Genomic DNA, 19,677 nt, shown 5'->3' with positions numbered 1-19,677 from the left:
AAATGAGTTGAAATAATGATAGTTATATTCATTAAATACATGAAATTGGGAGTTGAGATGGAATGTGCTACCTTATGAATTAAGATATCAAATGATATATGATGTGGATTTGTTTTGCCTTTATATTAGTAAATTGTGTTAGATTTGAACAACTAATGTAAGAAATGGTATAATAGACATGTTAATTTCATGTCATCATTTGTTTTTAACTTAGAAATTTTAAATGACTTATGTAATGTTATAATGTTCAAATTATAGAAATACTATTGAGTTATACTCAGCGTACAGTTTTGTTTTTGGTGCGCAGGTTAGGTTCTTTTTGGTTTGATCATCGCATCAACATCCAATGGCGATCCTGAACTTGAAGTGTTGCTGATGTTCTAGTTATTAATGGCATATATCCTAAGAGTCTTATGTTTGTGCTAATGTTATATTTTGAATGAGTTTGGCATTTGAATACCATAAGTATATATGTATATATGTGTGACGGTAATGGTCACGTAAATGATATCTTGTTGGGTAGTTGGAATATATGCTTAATGGTTAAATGGTAATTAGGTATTATGCTATCAAATGAGTTTGGTTAGTAAATGGTTGTGAAAGAAATGGTTTAATATGCTTGTGTTGAACTTGAAATAAGTTGGTAAGTTTTGGGGCATGTTTTTGCGGTTGATATTTAGTTATTTCAAGATGTTTTAAATGATTAAATGATGTATGCTGGATTGATTATGTTGAGGTGCCATTTGAGGCATATTGGTATGGTTTGAATGTGGTATCTTGGTTGATATATTATTGAATCATATGCAGGTTTTTATATAGGTTTGTTATGCTTTAGATCATGCTTGTGTATAGAGAAAGGTTTAGGTTTATTTTCGAGACTTGTAGGTCACATATGGTGCCACACGACCGTGTGCTACACACGGTTCCAAGACACGACATTAGGCTATTATACGGGCTAGCACACGCCCGTGTGAACTATTGATATTATGCATGTATAAATTGCACACAGCCACAACTTATTACACGACTCGAAGACATGGTCGTGTGACAACCTTTGAGAAATTACACTTTTTACCCATACGGCTTCAATGAGTTACACGATTTGTTCGCATGGCTATGTGACTCGAGCTCCACATGGCCTTAGTCTATTGCATGGTTTGCCCACACGACTGTGTGTCCCATCCTTACATGGCCTCAACCTTTCAACGGTCAAAGGACATGACCATGTGACCCCTGTTTACAAAATTTTCTTATCTTTTTGTATTTGTTTCAAATTGATCCCTAATTGATACTGGGTTAATTTAAGCTTTTGTAAGCTCGATTTAAACCTGAAATTGGTTGAATTGCATGTTATACATGATCATATGTGGTAAATTGATATTGAATTGAAATTTTGAACTCTAATTTGTATGTAAATATTTTGTATTTTTCCGTAGAATTCTATTACTTGGGTTCGGCGGTTGGACTGGGTAAGGGGTGTTACAGATCTAATTGGGGAATATGAAAAAAATCTACAATTGTACGCATAGTACAAAATTTGTACTTGAATTAACCAAAAGAATTTAACTACTATTGTTTAGGTTAGGACTAAAATTTCAAAATTTGAAAAGTATAGGGACTAAAATTGACCAAGTTGAAAAGTATAGAGACTATAATTGTTCAAATAAAAGTACAATGACTAAATCCAAAACTTCTGTAAAGTATAGAGACTAATAACATAATTTAACCATTCTGCTATTAGGCCTTATACTTTGCGTAAGTTGTAGATTTAGTACTTGTACTTTAATTTGATCATTTTCAGTCCTTGTACTTTTAGAATTTGAAAATTTTAGTCTTAATCAAATGACAATTATTAAATTCATTAAGTTAAGTTTTGTTATTTTTAAAATTTGATGTGTCAAATATATTATCACATGTGTAATTGTATGTCTGTTTGTTATTTTCACATATTACTTACAAAAAATCAGTTAATAGATTTAATGGTCGTCATTTGCATTAAGATTAAAATTTTGAAATTCAAAAAATATAGCTATTAAGAATGATCCAATTGGTGAACATGGACTAAATCTATAACTTTACACATAATACAAGAATAATGACATAATTTAACCAAATAAATTTAATTGTTACCATTGGGTTAGGACTAAAATTTTAAAATTTGAAATGTACAGGGACTAAAATTAATCAAATTAAAGATTAAAGTACATGTACTAAATTCACAATTTACAAAAAAATGCACGGTCTAATAGCAAAATTTGACCATTTTCTTTTGTATGGAGAAGAAATCCATTTAAATATTAAAATATATAGAGCTAAAGTAATATTTTATCTCTCAACTTAGTAACTTTTTTTATTCACATTAAATTTAAAACTTACACTTTTTCTTATTGATTTCTGTAATTATATGATATTTTAATATTTTATCATGTCATCATCTAAAAATTAAAAGATAGCATAGTAGAAATTTAAAATGAAATGTGAATTGGAAAAGTTACTTAATTATAAAACTAATGTGAAAAAAAAAGAATTAAATTTAAAAATTACCAAATTTTGACACCCAATACTACTTTGTCTCAAATATAAATGTCAAATTCATTATATTACTTTAAAAAAAAAAAGCAATTAGAAATTTATACACTACTTTCAAAAGGTTGTTTCACTCTTTACTCATCAAACAAACCTCCACTTGATGCCTAGGTGTTAAATTAATTGCTTTCTAATGTACCTTAATCCCATGAACAGACAAAAATAAAAATCTAAATTCAATTGGTGGGTATCTAAATAAAAATAAAAAATAAAAAAATTCAATTTTGTAAATAATAGTGAGCATGGTGAAATTCGTAAAAGTCAATAATAATTTTGTTTATTTAATTAATACAAATAAATAATTAAAAATAGAAAAGGTTTGAAATTGAAAATTAAAACTAAAACTGTAAAAAATCGCAAATAAAAAATGTAATTTCAAATTAATTATAATAGCTAACATTACGCTTCACAATCAATCTCCCTTTACCTTCTCATTAACTAAGAGAAAGTTTATTAAAATTATTTCTTTTATTAACAAATAAACCTATAAAATTTAATTTATTAATAACATTAAAAATTAATAAATACACACAAGTGAAATTTATTTAAAATAAATTGCAAGCCCACACAAACTGAGTTATATATCTAGTTTATTCCCAAGCATACTATATGCAACAATTATTAGAATAATTAAAAATTTATTAATTCCAAAAAATTAATAAAAAAATAAATATTTCAAGCTATCAAAATATAATATTTATATTTAACAAATATGAATTTTTGTAATTAAAATAAAAGAATAAAAACTTCCAAACCCTTTCACTAGAAAAAGAGTATGAAAAAACAAGAAATAATACAGTACTACCACAAACTCTTAAAGTAGAAATTGAATAAAGGAGAAATGACAAATTTGTTCCTAATAAATTAAACCATTTTTTTGAACATTTTCCAACGTTTTTAGGGTTCAAGTGCTGGTCTTTCAATTCTCTTTGAAATAATTAATGTATTATGAGCACAAATGGAAATTTTGTAGCTTAATATATGATCTAAGTACTAAATTTAAATCAAATTGAGATATTTAAATGAGTTCAATTTAAAAATTTATCAAAATATTATTTTAAACTTTTTTCCTCCAATTCTTCACCTAATTATAAAAAATAAAATATGTTTAAACACTTAAAACACAAAATTCAAAAGAAAAAATATCACAAATAATTGAATTTTATAAACTTATCACGAATTTACTTTGGAAATCTAACATCTCTCTTGTTTGATCCCTTACCATAGAACCAGGATATTTTCTGAATGATTGGGATTCATAATTCTCACTTCTCACTTTAGCTTTTTCCTATTGCCATGCTTTCCATGTGACATAAGTCATATTCTCTGCTATATAGATATAGCAAAAGAAAGGGTATCTAATGATATTGCTGGGATAATCCTACCACCAGCCATTGCCAGCCTTGCCTTAATTTGCCTCCTAAGTACACATCACTTGATTTTGACCCTCAGGCTGGGGAGGTTGAAATCTCCCTTTCAAGTCTTGCTTTTTTGTGTGTGAAAGATATGCCCCTTCCAAAAAAATAAAAAAAATAAAAAAATACAAATACAAACACAAATCAAACAAAATTTATTTAATTACTACATTAGGATGAATGCTAGGATACACATATTCTAATCTAATAAACCATCATTGCTTGCTTTAAATGTCAAAACCAAAAACCACAAGAAATCAACCTACCAACTTCTACTTGGTTTATGTATAAATGAACTTTGGTCTTCAATAGGATGAATTTTGAAAAAAGAAAGTTCACTTTTAAGCTGTTGGCATTGTAGGATCGGTTAACATACAAAGGGAAATGGGAAAGTTGAATAAATAAAGGTATTTGTCTCTTGAACATTAGAAAATATCGACATGCAATTGGGCATTTTATATATATGGCAAAGAGAACTACATTTGGTAATGATGTTTTCCACAAGTTTGTAAAGCATGTTCCTCTAACTTGAGTCGAGCCACTCGGAAAAATGAAAGAATTTTAGTAAAAATATATGCCTAACAAAATAAATTTAGGTAAAAAAATAAAGCCCGTTTAGAAAATAGGTTGGGCATCAAGTGAGGCTTTTTTGGCTCCGAGCTTGGCTTGAATATGCAAAAAAAAAACTTCTATTTTTTATTGTTTTCTTGTTGTTTTTACTGTTTTGTTGCTATTTTCTAGTTTTTTTTTCACTATTTTGCTACCATTTTACTATTATGTTGCTACTATTTTATTATCATTGTTTACATATTGTGTAATTGTTGTTTTACTATTAATTTTGTTACTATTTTAGAGATATTTGCTAGTTAAGTTGCACTTATCTTAATGTTATTTAAGTATATATATTATTTTTTTAATTTATTTTCAATTTGTTGGGAAACATTTATTTTTATTGTTCTTAGTATTTTTGATGTATTATATTTTTTAAAAAAGTAATATATAAAAAAATTAATATGATCGGGCCTGGCTCTAATTTTAGTATTTTTATCCGGACTGAACTTAGGCAAAATTCTAGATCTAAAAAACTAGCCTAAAATTTTAATTAGGCTTGACCATTCACACCTCTACTTGTAATATGCCTATAAAAATAGAGGGGAAAAAAACAGGAATTAGAAGAGAGATTGGGTTTAACATAAAATATCAGCATGCATTGTATTTTATAGGTTATGACATCCTTAATTCTGTGTATAACTTATGAAATTATGAAGTGCACAAAATCTTTCACCCATGTCTGTTTCTTTTTATATTTTAATTGCTTGCAAGTTTATTGAATTGGAGTCCCTAACATCATCTAGCTTGGACTGAACTTCTCTTTTTTTTATTCTTAAACTACCCTTATCTTCACAAATCTTGTGTAGGTGAAGGTTTTCTAGAAGTTACTATTTTCTTTAAAAAAAGAAAAAGCATTCATAACTTGTTTTAAAAGATAAAATGATTAAAAAGAAACACTTTGTCATCATGTGTCGATATGTCCGAGTGGTTAAGGAGACAGACTTGAAATCTGTTGGGCTACGCCCGCGCAGGTTCGAACCCTGCTGTCGACGGTTTTATCAAGTTTTGGTTCTTTAATGGACCAGTCCAGGCTTTGTCCCATCCAACACATTTCTGGGCCCTTTTTAACTAATTTATAAAGTGTTTCTCTCTTTGAGGAAACAGACAACCGGGAAATGGTATCTTTCGGCCAACCTAGCCCTCTTCCTTCAGGGACCAACAAGGGGTTTAGGGTCTGACTCATCCTCCGCTTTGTTTATTTCCCGCTCAAGTGGGTGGACTGGATTTGGGAGTCCTATTTTTTTGCCCCGATGCTATTCATTTTGGGTTGCTTCTTTCTATAGATTCCTATTTTTGGTATAAAGGGTGATGGTAGGTGCTCCTTCTCTATACATTACTTGATTTGCAATTCTGCACTATATTCTGCTTTGCTTTATTCCATTTTGCTTTATTTGGTTAAATAACTTGTTCGGTCCATTATTCCATTTTGCCTGGCACCAAAATAAGACATCCTTTTGCCAATACAGTCCAAATAAAATGACAAATTATAACAAAATCCTTGGCTTAACAAGAGCCACTTTAACCAAAGCATCCTTAATACTAATATTTGATAAAAGTAATCCTGAAATCTCAACAAGGCTCAAGGCTACCATGTACCGTTGTACACTTTATCCTCATTCTGGCGTGATGATGGGGGTTATCTATTTGTGCATAAAAGTTTTCCCCACAATACTATCCTATAAGCAATCCAAAGGCGTTACAGACTTTGAAGATTCTCATTTGTATGGTTTTAAATCCTGATTTCAGACCCAATCCTACTGTCATTAATCAACTAAACTAATTTATTTCAAGAGCTTCTTGTAAAGAACAGCCAAAAGTGAATGTGGTACTCGTCAGTAGAGAAAAAGAATTGTGAATCCGAATAGCTTGATTCGCTAACCTTGGCTTTTCCTAGTCATCAAACCCACTGTCTCTTCTTCGAAAAGCAAAATAACACTTTATAATCATCTTTTGCTTTGTTTTCTTTTGTTTTCTCATTTCCATCTCCACTCTTTATATACATTACATGTCTGATTACCAACACCAAGTGATCTATATTAAAGGGTTCTAGTGTTGCTGAGAGAGGAAAGATGTCGGATTGGGGGCCGGTTTTCATCGCGGTGGTACTTTTCATACTTCTAACACCAGGGCTGCTGATTCAGGTTCCAGGGAGATCCCGATATGTAGAGTTTGGAAACTTTCAGACTAGTGGAGTATCCATCCTGGTGCATTCCATTATTTATTTTGGACTCATCTGTATCTTCCTCATAGCTATTGGTGTGCATATGTATGTTGGCTCATAGCTGACCAAAACCAACTACCCAACTCTGTTAGAATCTCTAAATTTGTGGTTTTGTATGTATTTTCTGTTTCTGTTTGCATGTGTCTTTTTTAAACCAAAGTTACTACATTGATATTTTTGTTTGTCTTCTGATTTTGTTCTTCACATTAATCTTGCGAAAGAGTTTGATAAATAAAATGTTTTATTCTGGTTTCTGAATCTACTTTTGTCTTATTCATGCTTACTCAAGAATCATCTGCTAATGGCTGAGAGGTGGGGAAGGGCATTATTATCATTTCTTTATATAGCTTACTTTTTCATTATTGTTCTGGAAACAGTCGTTTTCCTGAAGATTCCTTAAAAATGAGCAAACAATTCTGAAGGTTGACTTAATCATTTACCCTTGAGCTCATATTTGACTCTATCAGATTTGCATATGCTTACTAGTTATGATTAATTTATGGTGGAAACCAACAAAACGGTGATATGTACTTGTATCAGCAGTAGTTCCATTTACCAGCTCCAAATTTGGCATTCAGGTGGTAATAAAATTATATGGAGAATGTCAACTTTTCATGCCAGAATCTGAAATTAGGCATTGATGCAGCTAGAGACAAAATGAACTATATTAATGATTGCAGAGCAAAAAATATATATAATATGGCTGTTTGTCTGTTCAAAATGCAATTTATCTTTATCGTTCAAAGCAAGATCAGAATCAAAGATTTACCGTTAGTAGAAAATAGCTGCAATGATCATAACCAAGTCTGAATAACATAGAAGCAATGTGAAAAAACAACAAAAGCTAAATAACAGTAGCAAATTCTTCTTCATGGGAGCAGAAAACATGATAATACAAAATGAAAATCTAATCTTGTTAGATAGAGAGAGTGCCTTTGTTGTTAGACATAGAGGTGGATATGAAGAACAACAAGGAACAGGATGAGGAACAAAGCATAGAGAACAGCATGCACAAAAATGGCAGCCACACTTGTTTTCATGTTCATAAAACCGATGGGTTGATTCTTCCCTGGGATTTGCAGGATTACCCCTGGTGATATAAATGCAAACAGTGCTGCAGCTACGAAGGGAGCAGCCCAATCTTTCATTTTCTAATATATGCAGCTCCTTCACACACACTAATCTCCTGTAGAGTTAAACTGAAAAAAAGCAAGAACGAAACAAGCATTAAACAAATAAAAAAAAGCAAAAGAAAGTTTTGTGGATGCTTGTTTTTATGGCTTGTTCATGGGAATGATATAATGCTAAAAATAAGAACTGTCAATCATTCCCACTTTCTACTTGTGATCATTTAAATCTCTTGCTTTTTGTTGGGCAAGATTTCGTCTTGATGTCAACCCCACAGGCCTTCTATATTCGATTGGAGGAGTAGCCAAGTCCTCGTTCTTGATGCTTCCATCATCAATGTCCACTCAAAGATTAGTGTTTTGAAAGTACCTTTTTTTCATTGCTTCTTTTTATCATCTTCTTTTTCATGCTTTTGATTATTAAAATTTGAGACAACATAGTGGCTTTTTGACAAGAAACTACCTACTCCATCTCCATTTCCGGCGGAAAGTAATAACTTTTTTTTATATTGGAGTTTAGACTTCTTTTTAATCCAAGTTAAGTCCTAAATTTATTATTTGTTCCCACATTGAGATGGATTTGACAACTTTTTCCATATTAGGATCTAAATTTTTTTTTTATCCAAGTTAAGTTCTAAACTTGACAATTATTCTTATATTGGGTCAAAACTTAACCATTATTTCAACTGTCATGCCCCGAAATGTGAATTAAAATTTTCAAGTTGAATCTATAATTTTTCTATTTGAGTGTGCAATTAGGCTTCTGTTTGGGCTTGGCCTGTCAAAATGTCAAAAACTATAACGATAAGTATCGATACCTTTCTAACAAGACCCGATACCTTCGCATTTTTTAGTGTAAAAAACCCTAGTGTGCTAAGACCCCAGGTTTTTAAGTGTAATTTTGCTTGGCCAGCCCCCTCTTCTCATTTTTTTGTTTCTGCTGCCGCCCCTAAACTTGTTTTCCTCTCTTCACTTTTTCCTTTGGCCGTTTTCTCCTCTCTTCCCCCTTCTCTTCTCTTTTCTCTTCTTCTTCTTCCTTTCTCTTCTTCTTAGCTGCCGTTTCTTGCACCCCTCTTGGGTTGTCGATTCTTTTTTTTTCCCCGAATAATCATTAATCGTTCGGTTCGTTTGCACCAATAGTTTTGTGCACATGCCTCTTTATTCTATTTTACACGGTTATGATCCTAACGGTAGATTGGTAAGTGTAAACCTTCCAATCCATGGGTAAGATTTGGTTTTCGAGTAAATAAATCGTGTGTACGATTTATTTCACTTATTGGTTAATCGGGTTTCTTCGATTTCTGAATCTCATTTATGTCGATTGTAATGTGTTGTTATTTATGTGTATACCATTTGAAAGATCGAATCCTGATGGGATCAGAGCAGATCTGAATCGTTGGAGTCCATCGGAGGAGTGAAGTGCTGCATGAGCGTATGGGTGAAGGTGTGTGTCTAACCGTGTGTTTCCGTGAGTGTATGGGCTTGGCTGAATGTATGAGTGCCTATTTTTGCGTTTTGCTTGTTGATTTTATCACTTAATGTTAGTTATTTCATTCTAATGGTTTTGGTTGTGATAAGTAACTCCAGATTTGGTTGAAAAATATTCTTTGACGTGGTATTGAGAAACCAATGAAATGACTTAGTAGTAAATGGGACCTTGTATGGTAGATCTAGTTGTAGCATGCTGCCATTTTTCTGAATCGTTAATGTTGAATATGTGTATAATGTTGATTCAGTGTTAATCCCGCATATATAACTGATGCATGATTATTGTTACTATTTAACCAACAACCTGTTACTGTTTGCATGATAGTATGTTAAAACTGTTATTGCTTTCTAACATTGCTAGCGTGTCCTACTAATGCATTGGGGTTTGGGTTGTTGAAGGAGGAAGTTCAGGATTAAATGTTGGATCGGTTCATCGATCATCTATTGGTGGTTCATCCACATGAGCTAAGGCTCCTATTAATTTACGAGTTGTTCATCTGCAAAATACTATTTTGGTTTGTAGAGTTGGACGAGTTTTGAGGAACTTTTACTGTGATGTGCTGGGTTGGATTGGGTAGTGTACTGCACTAACATTCATAAGCATGCTAGTAGTTATCGTGTTTCTATGAATATTGTGATACTAATATGTATTGTATATTGCAACCTTGTGTTATGTTTATTTACTGCTTTATATACTCACCGCTTAAGGCTTCCTTTGGTTCACCGTTTAAAGTCAGTGAGTTGTAGTTGGATTCCCAACCTTACTGGGAAGCTGTTTGGTTGAGTGTTTCAGTGCAACCAAAATCAATTCTCACCACACTGCTATCCCAAAAATCAACTGGAGCTTTCAGCAGCAGTAAGCTCACTGGTTGAACTTTCATTTATTATTTTACCATTTTATCCTTAAAGTTTCTTTATCAATCTGTTATTTTTTTCAGATTTGGCGGCCAAATTTTGCTATCTATGTTGGAGTTTCAACACACTTTAACCGGGTAAAGTAAGAATTTCAAACAGAACACCAGCAGCAACGTATTATACCCGGGTAAAATATGAAGGAAAAATGCTTGAAGTTCAAGCTTTTAGCTACTGTCAAGAATGGATAACAGAACTTAGAATTTTTAAAAGGCAAAGGAAGAATGGAGCATATGGAAGAAAATCTGATGATTTCATTCGTTTTAAACATTGGTTATATAATAAAAAATAAAAAATTAAAAATTATTATCATTTTATCTAATAAATAATTTAAATTGATTATATAATTCATTAAAATATTTATAATAAAATATTAAAAGATACATTTTAATATTTTATTAAATAAATTTATAAATTCATATATTTTAATAATTTTATATAAGTAAAATAATTTAAAAACTTTTATTATATATCAATTTTAATATGATGTCTTTAATAGTTATTTTTTATTTTCACCTCATCGTTACAGCTGCGTTTGAATCCAAACACACACTCTACTGCTATTTCTAATTTTACCGCTACAGTATTCAATCTCACCGCTACAGTAACTAATCTTACCGCCACTGTTGTTTTTAACTTTATCGGAGGTAAATACATCGTCCATCCAAACTAAGCTTAAGTATTATAATCACTCTGAGTTTTATAGCCCATTCCTTAGTTTTCCCCATTTTTAATTTATGAGGTTAGGGCTCAGACTCAACACTTGGAGCACTGTCGTCGGATTTTACTTAAAACATATTTCTAAACTATTTCATAAACTTTATTTGGATCTTGGATTTGTTAAATAGAATGTGGTATGGACTCGGTTACTTATAAGTTTTTTTTATAACAAATTTGGAATTGAGATTGAATAAATGAATTACTAAAACAAACTGATGTTTTCCATAAAAATGTGTTTTTGAAATTGAGTGGACTATTGGCCATTCAACGTTATGTTTGAGCATGGAATGAAAGTTTTTAAAAAGTGATTTTTACCAAATTTAGCGAAAAGTATCAGTACCATGATATTAGGTATCGATACTTGATCAAATAAAAAGTTTTCAAAATAAGCAGAATGCCTAATTGGTATCGATACCAATTGATAACGTTTTATAAATTTCAAAATTGGAAAAATGCCTAAAACGTATTGATCCTTAAATAAGCATCAATACTTTTCTAATTGGTATTGATACCCTCTGTAAAACTTGAATTCTTTTACGAAATGGATTATTGACTCTTTTCGAAATTGAATGTTTTACTAGGGATATTTTAGTGGCTAGTGTGACCTCTATAATTTGGCCATAATGTCTAGACTGGATTGAAGAGGTTAGACCCACATTAAGGTTTGAACTTTAGGGTTTTCAAGGATTAGTTTATATAAAAAAATGTTGAAGTCCCAATGTAGGAATATTTGTCAAGTTTAAGGCTTAACTTGGACAAAAAAAAATTTAAATCCTAATATGAGAACGATTGTCAAGTTCAAGACCTAACTTGGACAAAAAGATATTTTAATCCCAATGTAAAAAAAAGTTACTAACTTAAAGTCCCAAAATGTGATTTAATCCTAAATAGTTTAATATTTTACAAGCACAATGCTCACTTCATTGATCAAAACTTATGATATTTCAAAAACATCGATTTTTTTAAAAAGATAAACTACTTAATTAGTCACTAATTTTTTCGTATATTTCTATTTTTGTCACCAAGCTATGAAAGTTTTCAATTTGATCACTAAATTATTCAAATTCATTTTTTTTAGTTATTGTGCCAATAAGTCTGAAATAGCTAGAGGACGTGGCCATTAGAAACTACATGAGTGGTCACTCAACTATGAGAATATTTCTGTTTTGATCGTCTAACTATAATATTTTTTATTTACTCATTAAAGTTTTTGAAAGTATATTTTTTAGTCACCTTGTCATTAAGTTGATAATGGAAGTTTGATGCGTCCTTTTATTTACTGGCTTAATAACAAATTTTTTCATTCAATATTTATATGTTTTTATCAATTTAGTCCTAATTCTTAAAAAAAAAATAGCCCTAAACATTCTTACTAATATTTGGTGCTAGAAAGTTTTTTAAAATATTTTTATTTGATGCTAGTAAGATTTAAGTGTTTTTTGTCACGGGAGAACACTATTTTAACAAAAAAATTATATAAAAAAAAACATTCTGACAACTTATGATCCTTTTGGTGTCGAAAACTAAAAATCTTTGAATTTTTCAATATTGGAGAAGCATTGTTTAATCTAAAATGTTAAAAAAACTTTACTAACAACTTATGATTTTCCTGGTATACGCAACTGGAATCCTTTGAGTTTTTCTACGCTAAATACCACCATCTAAGAGCATAAAAGAATAGGTAGAGAGAAAAAAAAAGACCAATAATTACAATTAAATTGATAAATTTTGTAAATATTGAGTACTAAATATATTGATTTTTTTAGAGTTGTGACTAAATTGAAAAAAATATGTAAATATTAAAAGGGTTAAATTTGTTGTTATACAAAAAAAAAGAGGCTATTTCTAACTTCCGTTATCAACTTAATGATATGATGACTAAAAAAGAAATCTAATTTCAAAAACTTTATACACTAAATTAAATTTTTTTTATAGTTGAGTGACCGAAACAAAACACTCTCATGGTTGAGTGACCTTTCATGTAGTTTATAATGACCACATCATCTAACTGTGTCAAACTTAACAACAAAGTAGCTAAAAATATGAATTCAAATAATTTAGTGATTACTTTGAAGATTTTCATAATTCGATGACTAAAATTGAAGTAGGTGAAAAGTTTAGTGACTAATTAAATAATTTATTAAAAAAATCTAAAATTTATTTATCCTTATCCATCAGCAATTTTGTTGAACTTTTATAGATTTCTTTATATAAAAGTTATGCCATGATCAAAATTAAAGTTGTTGCCATTATCAACAAAATATAAAAAAGTAATTAAAATAAAATATTTCATCTTTAAAATCAATATCGAAGGGCATAAGTTTAGGTACATTCAAACCTTTATTACCCTTAATCCATAATCCTAATCCTTATCCTAATCCCATTTCCACTAATCAAAACTTGACAAATTTAAATCTAATGGCTACAATTAGATTCACGAGGAGTCGACACTTAGCTGTGGCAAGTAAGCACCTATCCCCGACAAAGCCAGGCCCCAATTACACGTTCCCACTCCCCAGCTGTCTCTTTCAAGTTTCATCTTTTAGTCCTCCTGGCCATAATCCCATCTTCCTCCTAATCCTGCCCAGAAACAATCTAGTAATTTCACTTTCCTCACCTGGAAAAAAAGGGAACTTTTATAACTGATTTCTGAAGCTCTTCTGAGTACAGTTGGAGTCAAGGAACTATTTTTAATGGCAGATTGGGCTCCAGTTCTTATTGGGGTGGTGCTATTTGTGTTGCTATCACCAGGGCTTTTGTTTTCATTTCCAGGGAACAGCAAGCAGCTGGAGTTTGGGAGCATGAAAACCAATGGCAAGGCCATTGCTATCCACACTCTTCTTTTCTTTGCCATCTATGCTGTTTTTATTGTGGCCCTTCACATCCATATCTATACTGGCTGAATCTGACCCTGATGCTACTCCCCCGCCGGTGAGAGTCTTGGTATTTGTCTCTCTTTTCAAGACCTCTATTGGGTTATTTTACTAGGTTAATCTTTGTAGTCGCTTGTCTTAGTTTTGAACAAATTTAAAATAAATTTCTCCTAGTTTTGAACTAATGAACATGAACATACTTGAATAAAAAAATCAAACAAGTAAAAACAACACATTGATTTTTATTTATTTGGAGTGTGTGCTAAATCAAGCAACAGCCGTCCACACATGGCCATTCCATTGCCATATTAGGCCGTCCTGAGGCTTGTTACTGTCAAGATAACGTGGTACCCAAGGTTCCTCTTCCGGTTTTGAACCTTTTCCTTTGTCTTTTGGTTCTCTCTTTCTTCTCCCTTTGTCTTTAAATGGCTACTATTTTATTGAGAGGTTCACTCAACCCCATCCCATATATGTCCTAGAAGAAATATTGTGCAGGAAACAAAGGAAGAGGGATGTCGGGAGATTGGGGGCCTGTAGTGGTGGCAGTGGTGCTGTTTGTGTTGTGTTCACCAGGGTTGCTGTTTCAGCTGCCTGGAAACAAAAGAGCAGTGGAATTTGCTAACTTCCAGACGAGTCCAATCTCCATTTTTGTTCATACCATCATATTCTTTGGGCTAGTCACTATCTTTGTGATTGCTATTGGCATTCACATTTATTCAGGGTCGAATAATAAACTATCCCCTCTTCTTCCATTTCCATGCTGCTTGTTCCATTTTAACACTTTCATAGAGGGATTCTTATTAGTCTTCGAAACCGCCTACATAATTTTTCTTTCAAGAGATATCAAGCAATGCTTGCATTATATATTACTGTTTTAATTAATCCAGTTTCTTCGTTCTTAAGACAAGTTCATAGTTTATAGTTTGACGCCAATTACCTTTAATAAAAGAAAGCAACGGGTTGTTAGTGGAAAATTTCGAGCCCCCAAATTTTAAATCCACCAGTTTCTTGTAACTTTAGCTTAGTACTAATTTGAAAAGAATTTGAGCTACAATAAACTTTCAGCTCCCTGATGATCTTTTGATTGTGTTGACAACGTTGAAAATTTTTTATTCAAGTAACAATGTATATTTTTTATACAAATAATTATTCATTGAGATCGTAAATATAACATAATCTAATGTTAATAATATCAATAATATGTATTAGCTTCAGAGAGGCTGGTAGCTGCTACAAAATAGGTTATTTATTTCCATTACACCCCCCCAAAAAGTCATAAAACAAAAACATTATAAAAAGGAATGACAACAGTGTATATGATCCAAAACAGTATGTCTTTTTAGTTTCTGAATAAAAACATCTATATACAATTAGATTAAACTTGAGACCCTCAATATACCCAGTGCTTTCATTTTACCATTAAACCACGTCCTTGCTACACTTATAAGCAAGTGTTGTGAATTAAAGATATATGGTTTAGAGCTTAGCTCAAGTTTGTCTTTGCTGTAAGTGTCACAGGCCACGAATCGAAGTCCATGATAAATCCATATAGAATGTCTTATGGAGGTTAACTGATTAAATGAGGCTTGTTCGACCCACTTGAATTGATCCGATTCGTGAACATATAAAAAAGCCCATCTACTTGAAGCCTTGGTGGCTTAGTGAGACATTCTCATCTTGTAGATAGGCTTTGATATTGACCGTCAATATAATTTAAACTATACGGTTGAATTTGGGGTAACTCAACTATAAATGGAGGCCTTTCCCCCTCATTGTAATCACTCAGTTGTATTTCTTCAAAGTAATATAACACTTTTAAGTGCATTTACTCAAACACTAGGTGTGCTTAGTTTTCTTGTAGCTTTTCTATTTGCTTTATGCTTCTTCGCTCGATAGTTTTCTTTCACTTTATTTCAATGTCTTAGAGAATTTCTTGAAGAATTCTTGTCTTCTCGAGGGATATACCGACTTAGGTGGATTTGAAGCAAAAGAATCGCCTAAGATCGTGCAGTTTGCCAAACTAAAATTCTAACCTCGTGACAGTTGGTGTCCAAGCCAAGGTTCGAAGGTGTCAAGTAAGATGGTGAAAGAAGTTGAAGATGAAAAGGAGCCTGATAAGGAAATGGTATTAAGGCATAGATCAATGATACTCAATTCTGCAAAAGCGAAAAGGGATTGCAAGCAAAAAATGTAACATCCCTTGTCCGACTCAACCGTCGTGTCCGAGTTATAAGATGTCACATTCAATGCGAAAGCAATTACCGTCAAATTCAAAGTAAAAAAAGTAATTTATATATTCTAATATGAGTCAATTACCTTTGAATTATGTTAAACAACCTAATTCGAGTCTCATTCGAGCTTACGAAAGCTCTTTCGATTACCTAAGCACGAAATAGGACGAGATTACAAAGTTTTAAAACTTCAGGGCCGATGTCGCAACGCCATCACTTCCATGTCGTGACATGACTCAAAACATGCTAATTTAAATCGTCAAACATGACTTAATACATTTTGCCAAAACAAACCATTTTCAAGACATACATGAATACCAACATTTAGATCATATATATACATATCAAGTTTGGATCTGGTGTCCTAAGAGTAGTATTTTCGTCAATAAACACTTGTAATTTTTTGAATATACTGGTTAATAAAAAAATTCATTGATTACAACTAATATACTTTGTATTATTGTCCTCAAATGATTTTTGCACACAAAGCAAAATGGAAGCAAATGTGGCTTATTGGTTGTCTAATGTTTAACTGATACTAAGCGGTATTACATGGTCATATCGTAATATACTTTGTATTATTATCCTCAAATGATTTTTGCACACACAGAAAAATGGAAGCAAATGTGGCTCATTGGTCGTCTAATGTTTAACTAATATTAAGCGGTATTACGTGGTTGGATCGTAATACGAAAAGACAACTTGTATTAGTAGACAAACTTAAACATGTCCTTAGTCTAATCGAAAGGCTAATATGTCGTCTATCAAGTCCAATTGGGGAGATGCCTTGTCTTGGGCATTGGAGCAGATGACTCCTAAAAGATAGAGACATAGATGTGACCAACAGTACATCGGAATGACCTAAGTAGAATAGATCTTGAATTCGTTTATGTATTTATTTACTTGTGATGTTTATAGTGTGACATACCTAAATCCTAAGTGGATGGTCGACTATGTATGCGTGACACGTACACTTTGATGTAAGTAAAAACCTAAGTTCAAATAGACAAGGAACTAGAAGCTAGTGCGTTGGGTGTATGACTTTTGTTTAGTGTCATTCAAAAAAGTCGAATTCATAGCCCAAAACATGGGTAAACTATATCCTCTTGTTAGCACTACATGGTTGATGAAAAGTAAATGTGGCCACGGGTTTTCTGTCTTTGTGATGGATGACTTGATCACTATTTGATAGTGATTGACTTTTCATGAAGGAATATGTAATGGTTACCATGAGATAAAATAGAATCATATTTGGAGAACCAAGTATTATCCCAAAGAGATCAAGGATATCCTATGAGGATAACACACTTATGACAAAATTATTGGACGGGCATTGAGTACTTGCTTTTGTAATGGTAAGTACTTCGATGATCGTACTTAAATGAGACGAGCACTAAATTAATTCTATTTTAAACATAAATAGATTTAATTAGTACTTTAATTAAATTATAGTACGAAGAATTAATAGAACATGTTTGATAGACTACTGAAAATAATAATAAAAGAAATAAAAGAAAGTAAATAAATGAAACACGAGAAATCAAATAATCAAATATGTATCAAATCTGGGCATAGGTAGTTATAATCAATTGTTGTCTCGGGTTTTCTTATTTAATCAACTAGTCAATACCCTAACAGGATCTTCTGATCTTCCACTGAAATATTGAGTCGGCAAGAAGTACTTATCTTTCGACCTCACAGTCCAAACTAGTTCAGGGTTGAGGTGTTCATAGATAGGTCATACCAATTTTGGGTTAATTCTCACCTTGATGACTTCCTAGGGTTGTCAGGCCTAGGGTTTAGATTCTTTTTTTTTTCCGAAACAATTGATTCGTTAATAATTCCCTACAAAATAGTTAATTATTCATATATCCACTAGCTAATTCCCCACAGGTGGATTAGTTTCTAATGGATCTAATAAACTTTATAATATTAGAAGAAGCCTGGTTTGCATTGAAATTAAGTGCAGAATCCTTACAGAGTTTGATAGTATTTCTCAAAATTGATTTCTCCACAAAAGAAAATAACAAGAACAAAAATAAAATATAAAACCTAATAAAAGAGAAAAACTAAATCTCAAGGGAAAATTTATATAATATCAAAGGTGTCCATAACATGTGCTAAATGAGCCTATTTATAGACTTTAGGGTGGTCGTCGTCCTTAACCCTAGGTCAGTTGCCGTCTTCGTGTTTAACATTTGATTGTGCGGACCAAAACGCCCATGGCTCATAATTATTTCTCGTACAGAGGTGATGTCGCGACATACCAGGTTCTATGTCACGGCATCGAGGGTAGTATGCTCATCTTTAGGGTGTTTTCAGGGGTATGTCGCGACATCCTCAGGCTATGTCTCGACATTGAAGGCAGTCTTAGAATTCTTCTATTCTACTCCTTATGTTGCGACATCCAATGCTCCATGTTGCAACTTAGCGACCAGTATTGAGTTAGTACGTCTTCTAATGGTCTTCTGCACACTTATAAAGTATATTAGCTCTCCCTTAGGCCTCATTCGGCCCCCTAAGATTAATAAAAGACTTAAATTACACATTTTTATTAAACTTAACTAAACTTACAGAAATTTAATTAAAACTTAACTAAAATGCTCATGTTCAAGCTCTTAAGGTGTGAAAACTAGTTTAATCCGCTACACCGAATTACGATAGATCAAAGCTTAATCACGATACTCTAATGGAATGAATTTGTGATTAAATGAATTTATAATTAATAGGTAGAAAGCTAAAATGTAATTATAAATCATTTGGGCCTCAATTACGTATGTTCAATCTGTCCTTTCACTAGTTCATTGAAACCAGAATTGGATTGCGTGTTTGAATAGAAATGAACGGAATGAATAGAAAAAGAGAAATGAGAAACATTCAAGAATGATTATGGTTTTCTTTGAAATGGAGAAATGAAATCATTTGTAAATGAATGTAGGTTTGCAAAATTAGAAATGAAAATGAAAATGGAAATGGAAATTGAAATTTGCAATCCTATATAAGATTACTTAAAAAATAATGGAAGAATAAGTTTATATTTTTGGACTCTTTTGAAGCTCGAAAATGGAAAAAAAATTATTCGGTTATAGTGAACATGTTGAGTTGTGATATATTGAATGAATTTCTCGAAATTTTACTAGGGGTAAAATCATCAAAATTTTATAAAGGGTAAGATTGTCAAAATTTTACTAGGGGTAAAATTGGGGTGAGAAAATTATTTAATATGTAGATATTAAAGTTTATTTTGGAAAATAAAAAAAATTGAATTGGGTTGGATCATATTACAGAATACTAGGTCAAAAAGGCCTAAGAAGTACTCGTAATTGGACCCGATATGAGAGATACCCAAAACCCCTTATATGACATGTAGGGGAGGCAACCCTAGTAGAAATACAAGGGTGATTCATTCACTCCTCTCCTACTCTAAGTAGGATGTTGTTTTTCCATTTAAAATAAACCTCTACAACTCTACAAGGGTTATACCTTCTCTTT

General features: G+C 31.8%; 3 protein-coding genes, 1 long non-coding RNA gene and 1 other non-coding gene across 6 annotated transcripts; 4 read left to right on the top strand and 1 right to left on the bottom strand.

The window, feature by feature from the left end:
* Nucleotides 1–5,523: 5,523 nt before the first annotated feature.
* TRNAS-UGA (transfer RNA serine (anticodon UGA)) lies at nt 5,524–5,605 on the top strand. The gene has a single exon. It is a non-coding gene; the product is annotated as a tRNA-Ser (tRNA).
* An 823-nt stretch (nt 5,606–6,428) lies between these two features.
* On the top strand, nt 6,429–7,092 carry LOC107957033 (uncharacterized). The gene has a single exon (XM_016892462.2). The coding sequence runs from the start codon at nt 6,683–6,685 to the stop codon at nt 6,893–6,895; it is 213 nt and encodes a 70-aa protein (XP_016747951.2). The 5' UTR covers nt 6,429–6,682; the 3' UTR covers nt 6,896–7,092.
* Nucleotides 7,093–7,614: 522 nt separating this feature from the next.
* LOC107957035 (uncharacterized) lies at nt 7,615–8,235 on the bottom strand. Its single transcript, XM_016892464.2, has one exon. It carries the CDS (start codon nt 7,980–7,982, stop codon nt 7,776–7,778), a length of 207 nt encoding a protein of 68 aa, XP_016747953.1. The 5' UTR covers nt 7,983–8,235; the 3' UTR covers nt 7,615–7,775.
* A 564-nt stretch (nt 8,236–8,799) lies between these two features.
* On the top strand, nt 8,800–10,667 carry LOC107957036 (uncharacterized). 2 transcript variants are annotated; one of them, XR_001700346.2, is made up of 3 exons: nt 8,816–9,185; nt 9,322–10,305; nt 10,388–10,667. It is a non-coding gene; the product is annotated as an uncharacterized lncRNA (long non-coding RNA). The 2 variants fall into 2 exon arrangements; XR_005926755.1 differs by having other exon boundaries at nt 8,800–10,305.
* Nucleotides 10,668–14,235: 3,568 nt separating this feature from the next.
* On the top strand, nt 14,236–14,836 carry LOC107957032 (uncharacterized). The gene has a single exon (XM_016892461.2). It carries the CDS (start codon nt 14,467–14,469, stop codon nt 14,830–14,832), a length of 366 nt encoding a protein of 121 aa, XP_016747950.1. The 5' UTR covers nt 14,236–14,466; the 3' UTR covers nt 14,833–14,836.
* The last annotated feature ends 4,841 nt before the right edge of the window (nt 14,837–19,677 follow it).

The sequence above is a fragment of the Gossypium hirsutum genome, chromosome A05 (assembly GCF_007990345.1).
Source record: "Gossypium hirsutum isolate 1008001.06 chromosome A05, Gossypium_hirsutum_v2.1, whole genome shotgun sequence".
Classification (NCBI taxonomy): Eukaryota; Viridiplantae; Streptophyta; class Magnoliopsida; order Malvales; family Malvaceae; genus Gossypium; species Gossypium hirsutum.
Note: the sequence above shows the minus strand (reverse complement) of the source record. Positions and strands in the feature narration are given on the sequence as shown.